The sequence below is a fragment of the Myodes glareolus genome, chromosome 4, assembly GCF_982192425.1.
Source record: "Myodes glareolus chromosome 4, mMyoGla1.1, whole genome shotgun sequence".
In the NCBI taxonomy this organism is placed as follows: Eukaryota; Metazoa; Chordata; class Mammalia; order Rodentia; family Cricetidae; genus Myodes; species Myodes glareolus.
In genome coordinates this window covers 99,336,905-99,360,848 of record NC_142029.1, presented here as the reverse complement: position 1 = coordinate 99,360,848, position 23,944 = coordinate 99,336,905, and the positions used below count along the sequence as shown (strand labels likewise).

General features: G+C 45.2%; 1 protein-coding gene across 2 annotated transcripts in view; it reads right to left on the bottom strand.

Annotated features, from left to right (window-relative positions):
* Positions 1-588: 588 nt before the first annotated feature.
* The window catches only part of LOC125416044 (beta-galactosidase-1-like protein 2), a 39,980-nt gene continuing 16,624 nt past the window's right edge, over positions 589-23,944 (bottom strand). For both annotated transcript variants that reach the window (XM_048458713.3, XM_085689798.2), the window contains exons 6-19: positions 18,988-19,080; positions 15,990-16,071; positions 11,563-11,633; positions 8,512-8,596; positions 7,242-7,379; positions 6,703-6,783; positions 6,087-6,193; positions 5,424-5,564; positions 5,071-5,142; positions 4,754-4,832; positions 2,947-3,034; positions 2,486-2,597; positions 1,986-2,102; positions 589-1,710 (exon numbers count right to left, since the gene is read on the bottom strand). In XM_048458713.3, the coding sequence (XP_048314670.2) occupies positions 1,624-1,710; positions 1,986-2,102; positions 2,486-2,597; positions 2,947-3,034; positions 4,754-4,832; positions 5,071-5,142; positions 5,424-5,564; positions 6,087-6,193; positions 6,703-6,783; positions 7,242-7,379; positions 8,512-8,596; positions 11,563-11,633; positions 15,990-16,071; positions 18,988-19,080 (1,353 nt within the window). In that variant the 3' untranslated portion in view covers positions 589-1,623. The remainder of the gene's footprint in view (positions 1,711-1,985; positions 2,103-2,485; positions 2,598-2,946; positions 3,035-4,753; positions 4,833-5,070; positions 5,143-5,423; positions 5,565-6,086; positions 6,194-6,702; positions 6,784-7,241; positions 7,380-8,511; positions 8,597-11,562; positions 11,634-15,989; positions 16,072-18,987; positions 19,081-23,944) is intronic.

The following is a 23,944-nucleotide window of genomic DNA, read 5'->3' as shown; positions in this document are numbered from 1 at the left end:
TCTAAAAAAGAAAGACAATAAGAAAGAAAAAAACAAACTCAATTTCTCAGGCCCAGGGAGACATGGGCTGTGCCCCACGAGCACCCATAAGTAAGTTACCAGGGCTCATAGCTCAGCTGCTACACACAAGCCTGCACACCCTGACTCCACCGCAAGCCTTGCTTTCAGCAACACTCGAGGATCCAGCTCGCCAGCCTGAGCCTCTCGTTCACCCTACGCTTGCCTGATCCATCTTCACTGGGCTTCTCTAGGGACACTGTCCTCACAGATGTGTGTTCTTTGATTTTCACTATTATTGAAGATAGCCAGCTGAAAGTAGTACATATCAATATAATTTATGAATAGAGACTCTCACCTAAGGCTAAGTTATATATTGCGGTTTTGGCTTTCTAGAATGTTCTTATTCTTATCCACCAGCATGAGATTGGATTGTTCTTAACACAATGACATTTCAAAGAAAACTAAAATCAGGAAAAGTGGTAAGAAGCCAGGGCATGTGCCATCCACCAGTTGGGTACCATCAGTGTCTGGATTTTTCTCCCATTGCTTCGAGTGGCACAGACAAGCTGGAGACATCCACAAAGAAGATTTGTTTCAAATCTATTGCTTTATTGCAGTGTAGGGTGGCAAACCCAAAGCAAGCCATTGCACTCAATCCCTAGAACAAGAGTCTCCAACCTGGATTGAGACAACAGGACAGACACTGGCCGCTTTCCCTCCTCCCTGCTGCTTTTTCAGTCAGGGGAAAGAGTGCTCAGTGAGTCAGCTGGCCTGGAAACAAGGCCCCTGCTAGACCTGTGGCTTGTAGCAAACCCCAAATTCTTTTTGTGGGGTCAGAAGCAGCTGCCTAGTGCCACTTAGCTGAGCCTTCTGCCATTCCCTCACAAAGAGCATGGATATGAGGTGGCTTCTGCTGAAATCCCCAGCTCCTCCCCTGGTGAAGCTGTTCCTCTTTGGTGACTCTCCTCCTCACTCAGAACAATAGCAAATGCTCTCTTAACTTAGGAAGATAAGTACTGAACATGTCTATTTCTCTTAAGCCCAGCTTATCAACTGATTCAATGTCATAAGAGACAGAATGAAAAGGAAAAGATGTATGTTTCTTCCAGAACCCCAGAACTAGCTGAGGAAAGCCGAAACATAAATCAAGTTGACTCAAGTAAGACATGCTTTGTCTTTGCTCTACAAACAGTGGCAAATCCGCAAATTCAAGAGCAGAAAGCGGCCACGCCCTCCTAGGATGTTTAAAAGCCTTCCTGTATCCTGCAGGTTGGCCTCGTGAGGCTTTCATTTCCAGAAGAGGGCAGTATCCACCCAGCTTCAGCACCTTCTTTGAAGGTGCTCCAACTACGTACTTCACCCTCAGAGACAGCTCTATGGCCTCCCCAGAAAGATTAGGGGAGCAGAAAGGGACTCAACCACAAAACCTGGGGAGAAGTCATTTCAGTATGAGGGTATCCTAGACAATGCTACCCCATCTTCTCTTCAGTCCCCTCAAGTTTAGGATTTTGGACTGAGTTGACTATAGCCCTTTGTTCCCTGAGGTTGCTAGGTATGAAGACCCTCCTGCAGCAGAGGACGGAAGGAAGTCGCCAGCCACAGCAGGAAGGCTGGGACTGTTGTTCAGTTAACATAATGGTTCCTGCCCAGGTAGGGGGTATCAGTAGACTGTACCACGGAGCCTGCCATTGTCTCCTCGAAGATGATGACCTGTGGGAAACAAGGGTTGAACTCTGAGGTCTGCCCTGCAGCTGGGTGAGACAGCAGGATGGGAGGAAGGGTGTGGGGTCGAGGATGGAAGGAGGCAGGAAGCGGTGAGTGCAGAGTCATCACCAAGCAAAGCCGAAGAACAAGTTGACCGAATACCCACCCTTTCCTATTTCATGACCAAGCACTTCAGCAGTACAGAAGCAGCTTGCTAGCAGGAGAACAGGGATGGGAAGAGAGTTACAAGGAAAGGGGATGGAGCCTAGAAGTGGTCCCACCTTGTTGAGTCCTTTCTCTAGCCAGACTCCTGGGAGGTAGAGAGTCTCCTGAGGTCCTATGTTCCAGTAGCGTCCAAGGTTTTGATCATTGACGAATACAACCCCCTTCACCCAGCCCTTGGAAAATAATAGGGAAAGACTTGATTTACTACAAACGTCCCAAAGGTAAAGTCACACCAGAAACAGATGCAGTGAGAAATACACCATGCTCCTGAAAGACCAACGTGAACCAAATTTGATATCCATGGAGGTCAGCCCACCCCACTGCTATGAGTCTTCCAGGCAGGGCAGTCAACCTCAGACTGTCCACAGGAACCCACCCACACACGAGAAGTACCACAGGTGGTTCTGCTCTGAGCCCACTCCTCTACCACAGAGAAGTCGCAGGGTTCCTATCATGTGGGGCAACAAGGAGGTGTCACAGAGCACTCCACTGAAGCCAACTGGGCTCCGTGCCCCAAGAAAATGGGAGGATAGGGAAGGAAAGGGGTCCTACAAACCTCTAGCTTCAGAAATGTGTCAGAGGGGTAAATGCCCACTGACAAGGCGCCCAGGAAGAAAGCAGGAAAGCTGGGCTCTTTGGGAATGAAACTCCACTTGTCCATGATGAGCCTAAGAACAGGATGTAAGCAGGGAAAAGAGGGAAGGATCATCTCACATCTGCTTTCAGACTTTCATCGAATTCCTAAAGCGCATCCCTCCCCACAACAAGGCTAGAAGTCACATGCCTGTCAACCAGGTCATAGAATGGCAGCAAGATAGCAGGATGGTCGTTTCCCAGTCTGGAAACATAGGTTCTAGCTAGTACTACCCGTCACCTTAGGTATGTCACTTTGGCCTTTGGGTCTGTTTGTAACTCTGCAGAATCCAGACAGGAAGGCCAAGGCACTCCTGGCTCCTGCTACATATTAGGTACATATTATGGTATATGGCCTTATATACCAGACTCTCAGGGACCCACCTCTGCAAGAACGGCTTTGTCATATCCAGGCTGTAGATTTTGAAGTTTTTCAGAGGATTATTATCCAGATAGAGATTTCCAATTAAACCTGGAGAAAGTAGGCAAAGAAAGATGAGCAAGCCCCCAGTCGGGAGACAGGCATCATAGCTGCAGTCAGGGCATGTGCAGACAATCCAGGAAAGATGAAGCAAGGATTTTCCTAAAGCAGATGCTGCCTAAGGAACTCTGCACTTGGACGAAAGCCTCCCTTGAGACGTCAAAAGTGGCAATAAGCAAGACCACTGTTTGTCAAGCCCCAGATCTGACATAAAGAGCAGGGCACTGAGAACACAGACAAAGCTGAGGTGTCAGAGTGTGACATCTGGCTTCTGACCTCTTCTGGCAAGGCCATGTGGCTAAATGGTGACAAAGAGCCTAATTTTGTGGATCATGAGGGTCTCAGAGTAGAAAATCTGGTCAACCAGTCAGAACTCTCTGTACAACCTAAGATTAAAGTTAGCTTTAAAGACATCTAAATGGTGAAGATATAAGATCACAGAGGTATCCAGCAGTAAGCACCTGCATACTGGAAGGGCGGCTGCTCAGCACCTTTACTGTGGACACAGCTGAACCTGGAGCAGGCTCCATGGCAGGGACAAGCGTGTGAGCACATGTATTTCTGGAGGGAAGGTCTGTGAACTGCAAACACTGAACTGGACAAGAGGGAGGGATTCTACAGATGGTCGGGGCACACTCAATTTAAATCCCAGGGAAATAAAGATTGGATAGTCTGACAGGTCTTCCTAACTCCAGAACAACCAAAGAGGTAAGATGGCTCCAGAGAAGGAAGACTAAGCAAGGGGATAAGGCCTGTGGAGAAATCCTGGAAAACCGTTGAGGGTCTAGGATGGCGGCCTAGATGCTGCTACTTTGTTATGTGGGTAGTGCTAGATGGGACCTATAATAACGAATCTGAGGCTCTTCTGGAGGGGAAGCTCCAAGAGCTGAGGCCCCATTACTTTCTGGACACGTGGACTTTCTGACCAGGAAAGAGAGGTGAATGCTTCCTCCACCACAAACGCAGAGGATAAGAAATGGAATTTCCTCAACTTCTTGTCATAGGAAGATCTTCCTTTAACTTAGTTCCCTCCTTAAACTGTGCTGGAAACTACTCACATATAAACAGACAGGGGGAAAAAGGGACTAAAGGTCTAATGATTCAGAAAGCCAGGGACACAGGCACGGGTACTGGAGGGATACTCATGGAGGGGCGAGAAAGCAAACTGCAGTGTGTTCATTGCGTGTCTAGCTTCCCCCTGAGTCCAGAGCATTGCCTATGAGTGTTCCTGAGAAATGAGAACAGAAATCCAGTGTGAAGACCCAAGAATGTAGGTATATTATATTCTTTCATGGACTCCAGGATACTCCCATTCCTTGCTCCTTACCTACAGCCCTGCAAACAGAGAGGCCCACGCCCACCAAAGCAGATTTCAGTACAAAGACTGAGAGGCCAGCTCATGGCTTATGGAGCCTCTTCCAGGGGTACATGAACTATCCAGTTATGAAACACTAAAGAGAAAGTGGCCAAATCCTCCTGATGCATTAACCAGGACTTGCATGAAGGTAAAAACAGGCATCGTCTCCCTTCAATAAACCTCCAGGAACCACCTGTCTTGCAGTGGCAGCCTAAGGCCTCTCCCTGCATCAGGCCTCCACAAACCACCTCCCTGAAAGGGGCCCAATGGCCTGTTGACGTGCTTCATGGTGAGCAGATAAACAAGCCTGAGGCATGATGATAGCTTTTCTCCTGGTCTATAGTAGGACCCACCTTTCCGCTGAGTGTCAATATTATCCCCATAGTTGACTCGCCCACGATTTTCCACCAAGATCCTCAGCATAGTGTGACCCTGTCGGGAACACAGCAACCAGTTATCACTGCCTGATAGCCCAGCTATACTTGGGGAGCTCTGTGTTCCTATTATTCTCTATGCTCTGAGAATGGGAGTGAGAGCCCCAACTGGTCAGAAAGCTAGGTGTGCCCTTCTCTTTCCAGTTCTTAATTAAGGAGCTTCCTGGATTCCTGGTCTTCCTCTTTGACCCCTACTGAGTTTCCTAGCCATCACCCAGCTCCCTGGAATAACCAACCTGGGTCAAGGGGATAGTAATCTTCGTTGTCTTATAGTCCAAGAATCCTATGGATACTCTGTTCAGAAAGACCTGCCAAAGTGAGCAAATAAAAGTCATGATCAACAGGAGGGAGAAACGAGGAGCCCCTGCTACACAACAAAACAAGTGCCATTGTGGGGACTTCTGAAGGTGCTGGACAGGTATGGAGGGAAGTGAGCACCACAGTTACGAGGGAAGATTGTGTAATCTGCAGCCAGTGGAGAGACAGCTTCATACACTGGCATCAGCTGGTTCTGAGGGCAAAGACTAAGGTACGCACTGCCACGCTTTATCATGACAAAGTGCTGGGAATTCAGAGGAGATGCTCCTACCTGCCCCCTGTCGCGCACAAGGCCACTGAGGACTCCAGAGGAGAAGATGGTGGTCTCATACAGAATGTACCCAAAGGCCTGCCCGTTACCATTGTTTACTGGCAGGTTCTCCATGTTGATGGGAATCTCAGACTGGACTGGCTACATAAGGAGACACAAGAAGGCACAGGAGCCAGGCTGCTCCTAAGTCAAAGTCTTCACATAGGCAGCAAGAACACCAGGGACAGGGTGCAAGGTTTCTCTAACCTCTTTGCTCTGCTCTGTCTTCTTACTAGCTTAAACTCATGGCTCTAATATTAGAGTCACAGAAATAAGGTCAGCAGGAAAAGGGAGATCACACTAGAGTCCTGTAATCTACTAGAATCCTTAGGCCACTATCATTCCTGTATCACAGAAGAATGAACAACTGCAGGTGCCCTCTTCCTTCTCATGGGGGAAGAATCATCCCTTCCTCCACTCTTCTTTCTATTCATGACCCAGGCCTACCCTGGAGGCTAGAGAGGGGGGCAACAAGTTCAAGCTCTTCTGTTCCTTCCCAGTTCCTGCTCCAGCACCAATGCATTCTCTTTGCTCGTGGCTTTGCTCATCCCAGAACCCCACTTGGAAAGGACCTGGTCCTATCTTCTTGATAACTATCCCTGATGCCCAGCCTGCAGCACTTACGTCATCCAAGAGCAGGATAACATCCCACAGTGAGAGGTAGAAAGATGGTCTCATTGGCTCATAGATCATCTTAAGAGTAAGTTCCGGTGGAGGAGGTGGAGGGATACCTGCAACAGAAACCATGGCCCATGGCCCTCCCTTCAAGACTCAGTCCTCATGGTCTCCTCCAGCCTCATACCCACAGCTCAATGCTCTCCTTTCATTTTAACAGCAATATTAACCACTGGCCCTATTCAGGGCTGGAACTACTCTAGAACACAAGGCGTCAACAAGGGCAGGGTTTCCTCATGTCTTCATATGTCACAAATAGGCTTAGTACAAGTCAAATACAAGGGGCACACCATGATGAAAATAGTCACTCAAACTTTCTTTGTCTAGAATGTTTGCTTGCCTGTTTGCTTGCTTACTTGTTTCTTTTTGGCAGTGCTCAGGGTACAACACAGGGTCTTACACATGCTGGGCAAGAGTTCTACTGAGTTACATTCCTAATAGTTTAGAGTATTCTTGAATATGGATCAGCTAAAGTTGAGGTAGGATAGCAAGACAGCAGAAACTCCAAGGCTCTGGGCAAGAGTGTGGACCCAAGTGGATGTTTGAATCTATTGCCTGTTTGTACCTGAGAAGGTTCCAAAGAGGTTTCGAAGTTTGCTGTATTTGGCAGTATAATCTCCAGCCTCCGTCAATATAGCATCATAGTCTGCAAAACAGCCATTGACCTCTCACAGTCTCTCCTGTCCCCAGAACAGTGCAAAATGATGAAGGAAAAGAGAAGAAAGGAGGAGAAACTGGGTTGGGGGAACAGAGTTCTCAAACCAGCAATTTTGAAGAAAAGCATCTTTATTATGAAGTGGGGGGGGGCAACATCAAACCTTCTCAAGGGCCTGAGAAGGGGGAGTCTATTACTACCCCTATCACTCTAGATTTGTCTCCCTTCCCTTGGTCCCCCAAGAGGTCCCTCAAGGAAGCAAGGTGTTCCCAGGCACCGACTGCTCTAGAAGTTTTGAAGTAATAGTCAGTCAAAGCCTATCCCTTCCCTGGACATTATATAGCCAAAGTCATGAAAGGAGACAGAAACTCTTTCTAAAGGACTCTCCACCAAAATGTCAACCCTATAAACACTGGGGAGGAAGAGGAAGAACCAGTTGGGATACTTGCCATAGCTGGTGACATCAGCCTTGTAGTCATTAAAATGCATGGCTCCATTTATGAAGCCAAAATTTGTGCCTCCGTGGAACATGTACAGGTTGATGGAGGAGCCGGCTTTGATGATATCAGACACTGTTTGCAAGACCTCTTCAAGGAGAACAAGGAGGAGGATGTTTAGAATGGGTCAGAGCACAAGGGAAGCCCCACATCCCAGTTCCCCCAGGTCAGTTTCATCACTGGCTCACTCAGTTTCCAAGGACAATAGGTAGCCAATAGGCTGTTTCTACACTACCAGCCGGCACGTTACCCAGCAGCTACTCTGCCCCAAGGAAATGCAAAAGAGATGGGTCCCCATTACACAATAGTTCTGACTATGTCCCTAAGTCCTCTCTTAACTAGGAAATGAGCCAAGGATGTGCAAAGAGTATCCAACAACAAAATAAAAGGTCAATTAATAGGTATTTGTATGATATATACAGTAAATGCAAACTCAATACTGACCTAGTGAACTGGAAAAATTTTTAAAAACCATTTTAATACTCAGTACTGATATATCTGCAGGAAATGAGTACTTTCATTTAATAATGACCTGTAGGCTACTTTATGAAGGGGAGAGGTAAATACATATATTAAAACTGCATTGATGTAGCCGTTTTCATATGGAAATACAGACCAACTATACAAAACTAGATGTTCAAGGATGCTCACTTAAGTAGTATTCAGTTAACGAATCCCAAAACTAAGTAACCATCAGTAAGGAACTGGGTAACTAAATGGTGGTTTAGTCATCAACACAACAGGTCTCTTTAAATTCTTTAAGAGAGTGATGTCCAATTACCCCAAGTATTCCTACATTCAGCAGTATAGAATAGTGTGCGTGTGTGGGTGGGTGGGTGTGGATGGGTGTGAAGATCTGATCAATCTAGCTCTAGCTCTGTCTAGAGAAACACTGTGGGCTGCCTATATTGTTAATTACATCAAAATGCTTCACATGTACTCAAGGACTTTAATTTCTTCTTTAAACTTTCCTACAGTTCTTAGATATTTATAATAAGTATACTATTTTTCTAATTACAACAACACAGAAAAGCAATGATGAAAATCCTACTGTTACTTCAAGTTAAGACTCTGAAATACCAAGAGCTGAGTATGAACACAAATGATCCCAGGAACCTAGCATCCTCTAACTCCATTCATAATGCCAAGGAATGGAAAACACATATCTTGCTCAGAGTTAACATAACATACATACTAGATGTAGGCAAAATAAAGCACTCACCAGAGGAATCCAAGATATTGTGGGAGCCACCCCATGAGTCAAACCACCCTGTCCAGTACTCCATCACCATCTTTGGTTGAATGCCCTGGGTACCACAAAATGAGAATTAGGAAGATTGGCTAGTCCAAAGGGAGAAAGGGGCACCCTTCTTGGAAGGAACCCCAGTACCTTTGTCCTCCCTGGCCATCTACCCCTTGCCTGAGAGACTTGTAGGTGCACAGCACAGATGAAGCTCATTCACTCACCACGCGTGGCCTCACCACCTGCTGGCATAATGTAGAAGTGGCTACCAGAGTTGATGTTTAATGTGCTTTTGAGAGTGCATGTTGGTTGCTCACAAGAAGACACAAGTCTATGCTCAAACTAAACTTCAGAATCAGAATTTGCCAACTACCTTAGATGCCCTTTACAACATTGGTTGGATTTCATTATGGCTCAAGACAACATTTGCCTACCCTCTACCAGGGAAGAAGAATGTCCTATTCTGGATGAGTACATTTGAGAGCCACACTGTGGATGCAGACAAGCCAAAATTACTGCTTTCCTGTATCTGGAAGTCAGCAGGCTTCAGGATGGGTCTTCCTTCAATTCTGATCTAAACAACAGTTTATAGAACCAAACAAGAGCATCAGATCTTGACAGATCTTGACTCATGGTGTAAGCGCTACAGCTACACTCTGGATCCATACTTCCCTAGGATATTGAACAAGTCTTAATTCTTACTTCAGAACACTGAAGTGACACCTGCTTTCTCCAAGCATGCGGAGACCATCTGGGGACTATGCTTGGTTCCACCACGTTTGCAAAAGCTGAAAACACCTAGGCAGGTGTAAAAGACTCATTTGCTAAGATTTTATGCTCTGGGCCAGAAAGCATTCCTCATTTATTCAGTGACAGCTGATTAAGTATCCTCTCTCATGGGCTGGCCTGACATTTGAAACTGCATAAAAAGGAATAGAACATGTTCCAGAGAGATGGGGTATACTTAATAGTCCATGGTATAGAAGGTGCCACTTGTCGCTGAGTAAAATCCAGCATAGCCACAGTTTGTTTTGTTTTGTTGTGTTTTTTTGTTTGTTTTGAAAGAAGTAACTTTGTTTTTCTTTACACACTGTCTGCATCCCAAGATATGCCATGCTATGCACACATTTAAGTCACCCCAAAGGGAAAAGCAGTCGAAGTCCTAAATTCCAGCAACCTTTAGTGCCAACTGTGGATTTGTTTACTTAAGGCCTTCTCTGGTGTAGGGAAGGAGTGAATGTACAGAATGGACCAAGCTGTCTCACTGCAGAATGTGGTGCAACCAACCCTAAGCTGACTATCTTCTGGGTGCCTTATCCATTTTCTGTCTCCTTGCTTGACCACAAACAGCAGCAGCAGTAACAGTAGCTGGCACCTAGGCTCGCTGGGAGAATTGGATCAAATGATGTGTATAAACCTGTGGTATATAGGAAGTACTCAAAAAATCTCCAGCACAAATCACCTTCCTCACTGGACATACACACGAGGACTAATGAACACCCCAGAGTTAACCAGTACTGGGGTCTCTAGTGTCCATTCAATGAAGTCCTTTACACAAAGCCATTTATTTAAGCAAGGGCGGATGTCATGGGTTACACAAGAAAGCACTTCAGCAGTGCCATTCTGCTGGTAGGACAGCCAGCCCGATGGCACTGGCATCGCAGGTTTCCTAGGGACCAACACAGACACTCCTTCCATTACCAGTAAAGTGGGGTACTTTTCAAACATTACCTTATTCAAGTCAAGGTTCTCATTATATCTATACTCAAATAAAGGGGAAAGAAACACAGAGGAGCCAAACAATGTGTCCAAAGTCCCACAATAGGTGACCAAGTAGATCCTAAGCAGCTGCCGGAATCTGTACTTTCCTTGGCAGCTCTCAACTGCAACTCTGCTTAGTCACTTTGAGACAACATCTTGTGATTCTCTCTTCCCATGTAGATTACAGACTCTTAAAGACAGAGGCCCTAAAATCAGTCATGAAGGAAGACAGATCAGGCACCCCTACAGAGAAAAGACCCAAGACATGCTGGGAGAAAGAAAATGAGAAGAAAGAGTTCCACTTGAGCCCAAACATGTACCTGCATTCTCCTTCCCCTCTGAAAAGTCTACCAGCAATCAAACTGGCCCTCCTCCTAAGAACCTTCCCACCCCTTTCTGGCCACCATCTATACTGCAGGAGTAGTCACACCATATATACATATTTACCTTACAAGGTACTACCTGTCATTATGGCTTTATCAGTGTACCTGAGGATACCATCCCTACTCCGAAAGGCCAACAGCTGGAACAAACAGCCTACTCAGTGGACCTCGAGTATGCCCACCCCGTTGGCTCAGGATCCCCATGGGCATCGAGCCATGTCAATACACTCTTATCAGTTTTGCTCCAGGACCCTGGTGGATATGCAATGGGTGGGGGCAAGCTAAGGGCATTCACGCCCTTCCATAAGCCAGGCTGAGATGGGTTCTCTGTTCTGAACATGGGATACAGCTTGGCCCCAATCACATCTGTCTGTTTAGGAGAGACACACAAACCAGAGACATCAACTGGAATCGGGCGATGTGTGACCATCAATCTGAAGAAGGTGAAACACACCCAGAAACCTCTCTCTCTCTCTTGTCTCAACTTGGAATCAACCAGGCCTCCTGTCCTAGGGATAACAACAGAAACATTCCCAGGGCTAATGGGGCTCTGAAGGTTAGGGTAGGGTACGTTCTACACTATGGAACAGAGAGACTTCTTTTCACTCTCAATCCCTCCAAGCAAGGCTGTGGCTTGCAGAATCCATAAAAGCCAAAAGCTTCCAAAGGTGCCCTTCTCAACAGAGCACAGCACACTTGGATGGCATTAGTTTACACAGAAAAACTTTAGAGCAGAGCCTCTAAGCCGCTTCCCTCCCAGGCAATGTGGCATGAGCCAAGATTCTGGGAGAGCTGAGTCCCCATCACAGAACTCCAGGAACGGTGCAGGCATGCGGAATCCCTGTACTTAAGCTAGAAGACCCCCACTTCCCTGGGCCAGACCTACCTGCACAGATAAGAGAACACTGTTTAGTTCCTTCAGCTCCTGCTGTGACTGCAAGTTGATGGTGGCCAGCACTGGGAAGGCAACAGAGAAAGAAAAGGCATAGTTTTGAAGTCACAAAGACTTTTTGAATTACCCAAATCTTCAATCCACCAGCATAAAAAATATGGCTAGTGCAAACACTGTTCCCACCTCCCATTAGAAGCTGGCTGTTGTGATGCCAAGAGACTCGCCTATATGGTTGTTCTTGGATACTGCGCCATTCACTAGAGAGCATAGCCACAACACTCAGCATCTGATTTTACTGGCTGTAATGTTTGCAGGCAGAGTAAAGGCTCTCTGAACGATTGCCGTAGGAACCAGAGCCTGAGCTCTCCATGGCACGCCAGGTGCAATGGTGAGGCCTTTGTACGTCAAGGGCAATGATCTCAGTGAAGACTCATGTCTCATTTCTTGTTAAGAATTCAGTCTACTCTATTCCATGATGTGTTTATTTTTAAAATGCAACCAGTATTGTATACAGCTTTCCATAAGTGAAAAGCACACTCAAGAAAAATGCTACTGCTAGCTGATGGCCATGGCCCTGCCACAGTCACAGCCAGCTGTAGAACTTGACTCCCAGGACCCTTGCTTACAGTCCACTTGAATGGTCAGCTGAGATGAATGGGCTCAGGAGTGACTAAAAGACTGGCCAGTCCCAGTTACCATTCAGGAGATCCGGCCATGGTAACCAGCAGAGAAAACAAAGCTAAGGCTGTGAAGGTACAGGAGCTTCCCTCGTGGCCCACAATTTGTGAGCAGCAGATCAGGGCTGCAAACTCAGCACCCTTCACACCAAGACATTGTCCTGCCATGTCACTGTCTTCTAGCAACCCACAGGGGAAGATCCCCAACTAGAACTCTCCCTGTCTAAAGCTAACCATTCCTTTCAGGAAGCCTGTTTAAAATCTCAAAATCAAACCAATGCACGGGGCTAGCTGAACACACACATACAGTTATGCCGTGTCATCCTGACATGCCACTGCATTCAAGACAGGGATAGAAAGTGGTTGCAGGGAGCAAATGCAGAAGGGATGTGAGCACAAAGTGCCAAGGAAGCCTGGGAAAGTGAAAACCATGGAGGGGCCTAGGAAGGTGGGTTTGCTTCTTTCTACCAGATTCCATAAGTCCCTCCTCCACTTTGAGCACCATGAATGGGACCCTCTCCATCCACAGGCATCCTCCCAGCCCTGCTGTCAAGCCTCCTTTGCTCCAGTGTCCATCCCCTCAGTGGGGTTGACATACTCTCGGGAAGCAGTGCCCTGGGAGCATGGGGTAAAGAGTAGAAGCAAGGGCCAAAGAGGATTCCTGAGCAAGGGGCTCCTAAGCATCCCTCACATTTGTTCCTCAAATATCTGCACAAGAACCAGAGACGGCTTCTACAGTAGCTCTAGACACTGATATTTGGGGTTCCTGATGTGACAGTCCCCATGGCACCCTCACCCCCACAGAGGAAATGCTCACTTCCTTTACTCATCTTGAGAGCTTCATCTCTCCTCAAAAACTGGGTACAATTCTAACAGAAAGTCAGGGCACGCAGAACTAGTGAAAGGAACAAATAAAATGTTTACAAACAAAGGAGGCATAGAATGAGAGCTGGAGAGGTCTCTGTGAAGACATAGACTAGGGGAGATGGAAGAGTGACAAGGCTGGGGACAAAGGTCAGGATGAGCCCCATGTGCATGCAGTGAATGCTTGTAATCCCACTCAGGAGGCCAGGGCAAATGATCATGAGTTTGAGGACAGCCTGAACTGTGTGTGTGTGTGTGTGTGTGTGTGTGTGCGTGCGTGAGAGAGAGAGAGAGAGAGAGAGAGAGAGAATCCCCTCTGTATGCTGTGAATAACATTGGTTAATAAAGAATCTGTTTTGGGCCTATTGCAGCTCAGAATAGGGAAAAGCAGGAATTCCAAGCAGATAGAGGAGGAGAAAGTAGGCGGAGTCAGAGAGAAAGCCACATAGCCTCAGCAGGAGACAGAGGCTGGACACCAGCTGAACCTTGCCAGTAAACCATGAGCCTCATGGTAAAATATAAAATAATAGAAAAGGGTTAATCTAAGATGTAAGAGCTAGCTAGAAATACACTTAAGCTATTGGCTAAACAGTATTGCAAATAACATGGTTTCTGTGTGATTATTTCAGGTCCGGGATACCTGAAACGAACTAGCAGCCTCCCACAACAGAGAAAGAGAGAGAAGGAGGGAGGGAAGGAGGGAGAGAGAGCAGGGAAGGAAAGAGAGGAAGATTTGAGATGAAAGAAAAGCAAATGAGATGTTGACTCCACTAAAGGTAAGACCTAAGCACTCTGACCTGATTCCCACGCTGCAGAGCAGTGCAGCCCACCAGCAGACCTGCAGCCTCTCGTGTTGCAGAGCAGCAAAGCCCACCAGCAGACCTGCAGAGAACAGGTGCAGTGCCCTGTAACTGCACCAGTGAAAAAGGGAAGGTGTGTGAGACCAAGGGAAGCCCAGCCATCCACGGAAACAGGAGGACAGCTTCAGAACGCTAAGCCAATAGATGTAGAGTTGCATGTGTGGGCTGTATAGAAATAGGAAGGCAAGGTAAAATTTGAGAGAAAAAAGTACAGTTTCAGATGGTTGTTTCTGGGGAAGGTGTATTTCTTGACAAGTTTTTTAAATTATTATTATTTTACTTATAGGCCATAGGAATGAATGCTTTAACTTTTTAAATTAAAAAACAATCATTCCAGGCAGCAATGATCTCAGCTGCTTGACGGGGAGGATGGGTGGGAATGGGAGAGAACAGCTTCAAAGGCCTTTTATAGTCTCACACCCCATAACCCCATCAGGTGAGCCTTGCTAGCAAACATGAGTGGATGGTGCCACCTTGTGGAACTAACAGGAATCACTACTGATATTTGTTAGAACCAAGGAGCATGAATGTGTCATTCAAGGTACTTGCTACAGATAAAAGCCTTTTCCTCCCTATCTACCCAACAGTCATTCCCAGAGGCAAGCATGCCAGGTATAGTGGAAGGGAAGTCAAGTTAAAAGTCACCATCTACAAACAGGTCAGTCTAGAGAGGGAAATACAAAACAAACAGAACAGACAGGAGGAGGTGCTACTGCAGAGAAGCATAGCACAGAGGCCACGGAAGGAGTTACACACAGCCTCTGTCAGCATGAATCATGCATGAGCGCATGTACAAGCACGGGCCCTATGAGACAGTCCCAGGCCCACAGAGCTCACTGCTGCTGGGAGATAGAGAACTAAGTTAAGCTAGCTATTCCAAAGGTTAAAAGGCAAAATGGCAGAGTGGGCTGAGCCTTGTGAATGGGGTGCATGGTCTAATAAGGTTCTCAGAGAAAACCTCATTGCAAAGTCCTCCAGGGAAGCGAGCCATGCAGATTCCCAGAAGGTACGCAGAGTCACCAGACTGAGGATGCTCTGTGTACGTGAGAAACAGACCAGAGCCAGGAGGGTGGAACAGACAGGGAAAGAGCATACACTGGGGAGCAGCTCGGCCGGCCATGTGTGTGGAGACTGTGAGGTGTGCTGCTGGGGTGCAGTCAGGGTCATGTGCGGGGCTGTGGGTGCAGGCAGTGGGAAAGGCCGTGTGAGGGAAGACGGGGGAGGGGTGTTCAGGGGTTGCTGTGTGGGCAGCCCATGCGGCCATTCTCGGAGTACATGCTTCTCTTTCTTCTCTACGGAGCACTTGGAGCTCAAGAGGTAAGGCAGAATGATCTGGGTCATAAGCTTATCTGTTAGAGAACACGGAGTCTAGAGATATTTGTCGTCTTGGCCTGGAACTCACTCTGTAGCCCAAGCTGGCCTCAAACTCCTGACCCTCCCGCTTCGCTTCCCTAGGTGTGTACTTTAAAAGGCTTGGCCTGTGGGCTGCATTCTCTAAGGTGGGCACAAACTGCTGCACTAAGACAAGCTTGATGGGGAATGGGTGAAGTACCGCAGCATTGTAGGTGGGAAGGGCAGCAACAGCTAAGCTGACAAAACACATCTGAGGAGAAACGTACAGATAAAAGAATGCGCCAGCAGCTGCTGTGCTGGGCAGGAGAGGGCTGAGAATAACTGCAAGGTTTGATGCAACTGCGGGGAAATGGAGCTGCAGTTTTCTGATAAAAGGAAACCTGCCAATGGGGCAGCTACCTGTAGCATGCTGAGCGCCCCACATGCTTAGCAAGAACAATGACCAAATACAGCTGACCAAGTACTTGGGTATCTGGAAGATCTATGATAAGGCACTTGCTAAAAAGAAGAGGAAGGGGCCATGGGAGTTTCTATGGAGCCTGATAGCCCTGCAGCCCAGAGAACCAAGCCCTGTACACCACAGGCACCAGGGAAACTCCTGCTTTTATCTCAGACTATGCCCAGAGGACTGTGCAGAAGAGACAGGCAGGCAGCCTCCTTCAGGTACCTCCGTCAACCACTCCCTTTTGCAGGCCGTCTTTGTTGTCTGAGGTCAGGAGCATCTCTATAATGCCACGGTCTTCCAAAGCCTGTTTGGGGGATAAAAGGCAAGTTAAACTCACTCCTCGTCTCTCAGAGCTCCTACAGGGTCACTGCTGAAGCTGAGGTAGTCCACACAGAGAGAAAAAATCTAGCAAAGTGTATCTCTGCATGTTGTCTATGCCTACAATATTCTGCGAAGTTCCAATAAGTGTTTGGTTTCCAAGTGTGGCAAAGGACAGGCTGCTGAGCTCTGGCAGACCCCAATTGCTCCTGAAGGTCTGGTCAGTTTGGGGATATACATAAGCTTACTCAGAGGCTGGCTCACTGGGGCTAGATACCATGCTATCACACGGTCACTACTTGTTTACCGAGAAAGTTTAGCAAGAAAATCAGGTCGCCAGTGGAACACTATTATTTCCCCTTCATCCACACCACAAACAAGAAGCCTGTCTCTTCCCCACTCTGAGCGTGTGTGAGCTTGGCCAGTGGCAGGGGCTATGATGACCCAGCCATACCTCCTGGCATGGCCATCAGATACTGTCCACACTCAGCAGAACTTGAAGCAATCCTTGGAGGGCTTAAATGAAACTATGCTTGGGGGTCAAATAACTGCTAATGTCAGAACATTAGGCATGGCGCTAAACTCTTGACTGTCTCCTACACTCTTCATAGCCAACATCTGAACAGTACAGACAGTATCAGAAGGGCTGAATGACGTATGATCAGTTACAGTGGTCATGTGAGAGGTGGGGCTGAACTCAGAACGTGTCCACCCACACACACTCCACTCTGGAACCTTGGACTCAAACAGTCCTCAAAGATGATTATTTCCACTGAATTCTTCAGGAAACAGAGGGGTAACATCTAACCCTAATGGCAGACCCATGTGCTGTAAAGACAGAGTAGAAGGGGCTCCAACTCTCAGGGATGACAGGGGCTGGAACATTTAAGCCATGAGGAATATTGGCAAAATGTCTATTAAAAGCCCTGGAACAACCTTCTTCAAGTACCAACTAGTTACCCACTGACACAGAACACTTCATTTTCTACACCCTTAATTTTACAGGCATTAATTTTCCAACCTTACCTTGTAAAGGCCAGTTGCTATTTCCTAAGTATCAGTCAACTGCCAAGCACAGAGCTCACACACTCAGAAGCCTTAGGAAAAGGCACTCTTGTGCCCATTTTGTAAATGATAAGAGTAGGACTCAGAACGCTGAGGGGATCGTGGCCAAGGTCATTCAAGGTCAGTGGGATGCACATCTCGCCAACACCCCCAGGAGAAGTTACATACAATTCAGAGGAGAATCCTCCCAAGAGCCTCAAGCAGGTGGAGCTCCAGGCATCAGGGAAGTATGACTGTACAGACAAGGCCCCCTAAGGAGCTAGTCTCTACTCCTTGGAGCTTTCCTTAGCTGCATCACTGGTAAACAACTGCTGGAGATGGCCCAGTGCTCTGGGGAGACTGACAAAGGACCAGAGCAAGAGAGACTCTGGAGTCTGTGGCCAGAACAGGCTTTTATCCAACAAGTGCTTACCTCGCTCCTTTCCAGCTTGAGGATCCCACCCTTCCTAGACAGCCTGTGTCCTACTAAGAGCTCTCCTCAAGTAAGAAGGAAGAGCCATGAAGTCAGAGACTAGACTCTGGAGCATGTGAGCATCAGTCTCCAGTCTGTGAGAACAGAAGTGATTTCTAGACGGAAAATGAAACTGGGGGTGACAACATAGGTACAGTGCCCACACCATCGGCATTTAGTCAGCCGGACACAGAGAGCTCACACCATGGCCAGCCCTCCAGAGGGCACTGAAAGAAATGCCAATGACGCTATCCAAGTGACTTATTGACAACCTCCTGTGTACCAGACCTCTTGACTTCACATAACACTAAAGAAGCAGGCACTCTTTTTAACCTCACTTTGTAAAAGATAAAAGGAAACTTGGGGAAACTGAGGCATTCGTTCAAAGCCTCAGCAACCAAGGGAGAGAAACCGGATCTGGATGTCAGGCTCCTCTTTGCTGTCCCCCTGCCATCCTCTCTGGCATGCCATGTGAACTGGAAGGTCTTACCTGCCCTGTCACTGAGCCTAAGCACCGTCCCAGAGGTCCTTAGGATGAGTATGGCATGTAGCTAGTCAGGGACTTGACATTTCCTCAATGAAATCCATGTACAACCACTTATCTGGCTTTATGCTAGGATGAGGGAGACACTCCACAAAGCTTTCATCACCTCCACTTAATTAAGGTAACTCCTTTATTCTTAGCCCCTGTGACACTCTATTGTTGGGGAATATTATTTTCAGGTATGTGACAGTGGTTTACGCTGCTCTGTGAAGCTGTGTTCCTGTGCCTGCCTAAAACACCTGATTGTTCTAATAAACAGATGAACGGCCAATAGCGAGACAGGAGCAAGGATAGGCGGGGATAACAGGCAGAGAGTATAAATAGGAGAACTAAGAACTAAGAACAAGAGAACTAGGAGCAAGAGAACAAGGAGAGGAGGACAGCAGGGGCCAGCCACCCAACTGCACAGCAAGTCACAGAGAAAAAAATAAAGAAAGGTATACAGAAACAAAGAAAGATAAAAGTCTAGAGGCAAAGGTAGTAAGGATAAGTTAAGAAAAGCTCACAAGAAACAACCCAAGCTAAAGCCAGGCATTCATAACTAAGAATAAGGCTTATGTGTGATTTACTTGGGAACTGGGTGGCATGCCCCTCAAAAAAGCCAGAAGAGCAAAACAACAAACAATACTATATGAGTACTAAACATATCACAGTAAACTCAATCAACCAAGGGTAAATAAGTAAAAACTCTGGAGAAATGAACGCAGAAAAAATTCACTAATTAATAAGGTGGTGTTGAGAGGCCTGGTGTATTAATTTCAGGAAAGTACTAGGGCACCATGTCACAGTCTGTAATATATTTCATGGAAGGAATGTAAGGAAATCTATTAAATGGCCCTTACCTTCTTGATGTAAGGCATGTATGCACGATCTTTGTTATAGGAGCCATATTCATTCTCCACCTGCACAGCGATGATGGGCCCTCCGTACTTATACTAGGGCAAAGAGATAAACAATTAAAAGCTAAATGGGTTATGGGAACCATGATATCTAAATTTAAATCCATCACAATGACATGCAAAGGAAATGAGGGTTTGGTCATGGATAGAACATAAATCCAGGAAATATAAGAGACTATGTATCTTCATTCTGGGCTGATTGTCTAAGTTCAAAATGTCTTTAGTTAGTGAATGTTTTCCTTGATCATCTGCAGAGACAAGAAAAGATAATTGGGTTTTCAATGTCTAATGTTCAACCAAAAAGCCTTGAGGCACGCACACACACACACACACACACACACACACACACACACACACACACACAAGGAAACATTGGCATAAGGAACATAATCCAGGGGAAGAACAGTTTGCTAGCATGTGCTACGCCCTAGGTGATGCTGAGAACCACAAACCAGAAAGGGGGGAAAGGCTGGGGCTTCATTTGATGGAAAAAAGGAGGGCTTTGATCAAAGAACACATACATATGTGTGATAAATATTTCATATATGAAACTGTAAAAGAATAAATAAATGGAAAAACTTCAGAAAAACCTAAAAAGCGTACACACACAGAGAGAAAGGGAGAGAGAGAGAGAGAATATTTACTAGACAAAGTAAACAATAAATGAACTTAAAATGATTATTTGAAGCTATCTACTTTAGGGAAAGAAAAGAAAAATGAATGAAAAAATATGAACAGGGCCAAATGAACTTAGGGAACACCATTAATCAGACAATACACATATTCTTTGAAATGGAGGAGGAGGGGACAGAAAAAGAGGAAGAGGAAAAATAGATGTCCTACCCTTAGATGAAGAGCTATAGGCAATTAATGCCAAATGAGAGAGGGAGAGTCGGTCTTCTCTAGAAACAAGACCCTCCCCCATGGATTATCCAATCCCAAGTGGTCAGCACTAAATAAGCAAATATACAAGCAACACTAAATGAACTCAGCAGGAGCATATGTATATACGTGTGTGTGTGTGTGTGTGTGTGTGTGTGTGTATGTATGTATAAAGAAGAGGTCAATAATTCAAGTGGGAGTGGGAGGGACATAGAAAATGTTGGAGGGAGAGAGAAACAGGGTAGAAATGGAGTAAACATAATACTCATGTAAAAAAATTCTTAAAGAATAAAAATTTAAATTGAAAAAGGAACTATATCAACAGTGTATTTGAAGAAATAATGGCTGACCAGGCATGAGGGCATGAACCTGATATCCCAGCACTTGGGAGGCTCAGAAGGATTGGAAGTCCAAGACCAGCTTGTATATATACTGAATTTGATGTCAGTTTGGGCTACACAGCAAGACCTTGTCCAAAAAAAAAAACCACAAAGAAGAAGGAGTGGAGGGAAGAATAGCAACAGCAGAAGAAGAAAGAATAGTTGAAAATCCCTCAAATTTGAGGAAATTTTTAAATTTAAAAAGCCAGTTATTAAAGTCATGTGATAAGGCATGATGACATTGTCTGTGGAAATTAATTTTAATATTAATTGGCTTTTTACGTTTTCCTCATATATTTTGATCATATTCTTTCCCCGCCCCGACTCCTCCTAGATCTTCCCTACCTCCCGACCCACCCAACTCCATATTCTTTCTCTCTCACTTGATGATAAAAGAAAATCAAAACAAAGACAAAAATACCAAAGTAAAACAAGCAAGCAAAAAAGACAAAAACATACAATGTATTCTGTGTTGTCCACCTATTCCTAAGATGCTGCCTGCCCTGGGTGGGGTTGATACACCCAGTGTCACTCCATTGGAGAAAACCGACTTTCCCTCTTCTGGCAATCCCAAATAGCTTCTGGGTTAGAGGTGAACTCTGTTCACTTCCCCTTCTCCATGCTGGGATTGTGTCTGGCTTCAACTTGTACAGGTTTTGTGCATGCTGCCACAGTTTCTTAGGTCCTGTGGACATCAGTCCTTTTGTGGGTGGAGTCATCAACCACCTCTGTCAGGTATATAATTGATAAAGACATTTTCCCCATTCTGTAGGCTGCCACTTTGGGAAAATGATGCTGCTCTTTGCTGTGCAGAAGTTTTTTAGCCTCATGAGAACCCGTTTATTAATTGTTGGTCTTATGGGACCCCAATGCATGTGAATCTCTACATTTTCTTCTATCAGATTCAAGGAATCGGGTTTTACATTGAGGTCTCTGATCCACTGGAGCTGAGTTACGTGTAGGGTGATGCAGATTTTGTGCATCCTTCCACCTGTAGCCATCCAGTTTGACCAGCACCATTGCTGAAGATGCTAGATTTTCTCCAGTGTGTATTTTCTTTTGATTCTTTGCCAAAAAGCAGGTATTCATAGGTGTGTAGAATTATCTCTGGATCTCCAATTCTGTTCCATTGATTGGCATGTATGTTTTAATGTCAACCTCTGTTTTTATTAGGAGAGCTCTGTAACACGACTTTAAATCTGCGATAGTGATACTTCCAACATTTATTTTATTATTCAAGATTATTTGAACTACCCTGGATATTTTGTTATTTCCATACGAAGTTTCAGGTTTGTTTTTTATTTTTTCAGTAAAGAACTGTGTTGGAATTTTTATGGAGATTGCACTGAATCTGTAATCCCACTGATTCATGAGCACAGAAGATTTTTCTATTTTCAAATATCTTCTCCAATTTAATTCTTCAATGTCTTAAAATTTTTGTTGCACAAGTTTTAAGGCTATTACAAAAGATACTGTTTCCCTGAAAGAAACATTCTTTCTCAGTATGTTTTCCATTTGTATATAGGAAAGCTACTGGTTTTTGTATTAATTCTGTACCCAGCTACTATTACTGAAAATGTCTATCAGCTGTGGAAGTTTCCTGGTGGAGTTCTCAGGGTCTTTTACATATATAATCATATTGTTTGCAAACATGAATACCTTGACTTCTTCCTTTCCTATTTGTATTCCCTTGGTCCCCTGCAGTACTGCTCTAGCTAAGATGTCAAGTACTTTGCTGAGTTGGTATGGAAAGAGTGGACATCCTTGTTTTCTTCCTGATTTTGGTCGAAATGCTTGGAATGTCTCTCTGTTTAGAGTAATGGTGACCAAGTGCTTGCTGTAAGTGCCTTTTTATGTTCAGATACCATCCTTATATCCCTCATCTTTCTCATTTTTAGAAGCTGATGGAGTTCCTGTTCTTGCACTATACTTGCTCTCTCCTGAAGCCCATGTTTCCCTCCTAGGTGATTTCAGATGTTCCTGAAGTTTTGTGTAGCAGTTCTGTAAATGGTCTGCACCACTTCCAAATTCCAGTGTTTCCACATTTTCCTAAGCTAGAAGGTTAAAAGTTTGAATTGTGTCAATCAAAATCTATATACTGAAATCATAACCTCAAATGGCATTGAGAGACAGAACCTCTGAAAAGTGATTATATCATGAGGATGGAGCCCTCATGAGTGGATTAGTAACCACAGTCTGCGGGGTACTTTAGAGACAGAATACACACCTCCACAGGTGAGCCATCCAAGGGAGGAGGGAGGAGACAGAGGAGACAACAGGGGCTGAGGGTGGAGGGGAGAGACTGACTGATTGATTGACTGACTGATTGATGGATTGATTGATTGATTGAACCTCTGGCTCTGGGAACTTTCCATCTTCCTAATGCTTTAAACTGTCGTAGCTCCCCTAGCTGCTGTTTCTGTCACAGAATAGTTTCTCCCTAGCTGCTGTTTTGAAGCCATCATGCAGCAGTGGGCTTGTACTGCAGGTTTCAATTACCCATAACAAATGACAGTATGAAAGTATGAAATAGAAAGTTCCCGATAAACAATTCGTAAATTTTAAGTTGTCCATAAATTTAATGGGAGGAGTAATCTGACGGGAGCTGGCACCATCCTACCGTGTTCAACCTGACTGTAAGTCATCTCTTTGTCCAGGCTGTCCCTGCAGTAAACAACCTGTCTGTCAGCCACTTAGGGCCACCTCAGTCTCAGAGGAACTGTAGGACTTCACTACTCAGGTTTAAGTAGCCCTGGCTGTACTTTAAAATGGCCCTAAAGTATAAGATTAGAGATTCTGGTGACTCTATTACAATATATTGCTATAATTGTTCTATTTTTGATATTATTAGCCTTCATGTCTTACTGTGTCTGATCCATTTAACTTCACTGTACATATCTATAAAAAGGAACGTGTTATATATGTGAGGTTCACTCCTATCTGTGGTCTCAAGCACCCATTAAGGGTCTTGGAATATGTCCCCTCTGATAAGGATTCTTATGTATTTAATTATGATTAACTGCATACATGAAAGGGCCAGCTTTTTTTACATACATTTTACATAATAAAAGAGCATGTGAAACAATTGTGCTCTGCCCATGCACAAGACTGGTTATATTATTCCCATGACTCAGAATGTATTCCTAGAACAACCTTCCCTGCTCCTCCCACCACAAAATGTACTGAACCATCTCAGTAACTGTGTTCCCTGGGAAAACCTCAGCTAAGAACGTCCAAGCTTCCTGCTTCTTTCATATTTAGCAAAGCCTGGTTTAGTAAATAAAAAGGTACTCAGTTACATCTGATTTACAATGAAGATTTTCTATAAATAGGCAGTAGTTTGTAAATATAAACATGGCTCAAGTGATATCAGGGCATATTTATAAAAGTTTTTCCTTGTTTATCTGACTTTCAAACTCTCCCTAACAACCTGTTTCATCCGGCTGCTCATTCTGACTTATGCTATTAGGAATGTTCCAAACCATTAACCCAAGAGTGATTTTTTTTTTTTGTCAGCACACCAGTTTTTTACTGCTGTACTAATTTCCAGACATCATTCTCTGTGGTTTTACAAAGCAACTGGGTTAATTAATTCCATTCCTGTTTGTTATTGCTTGTAACTGCTGCATAAAATATTA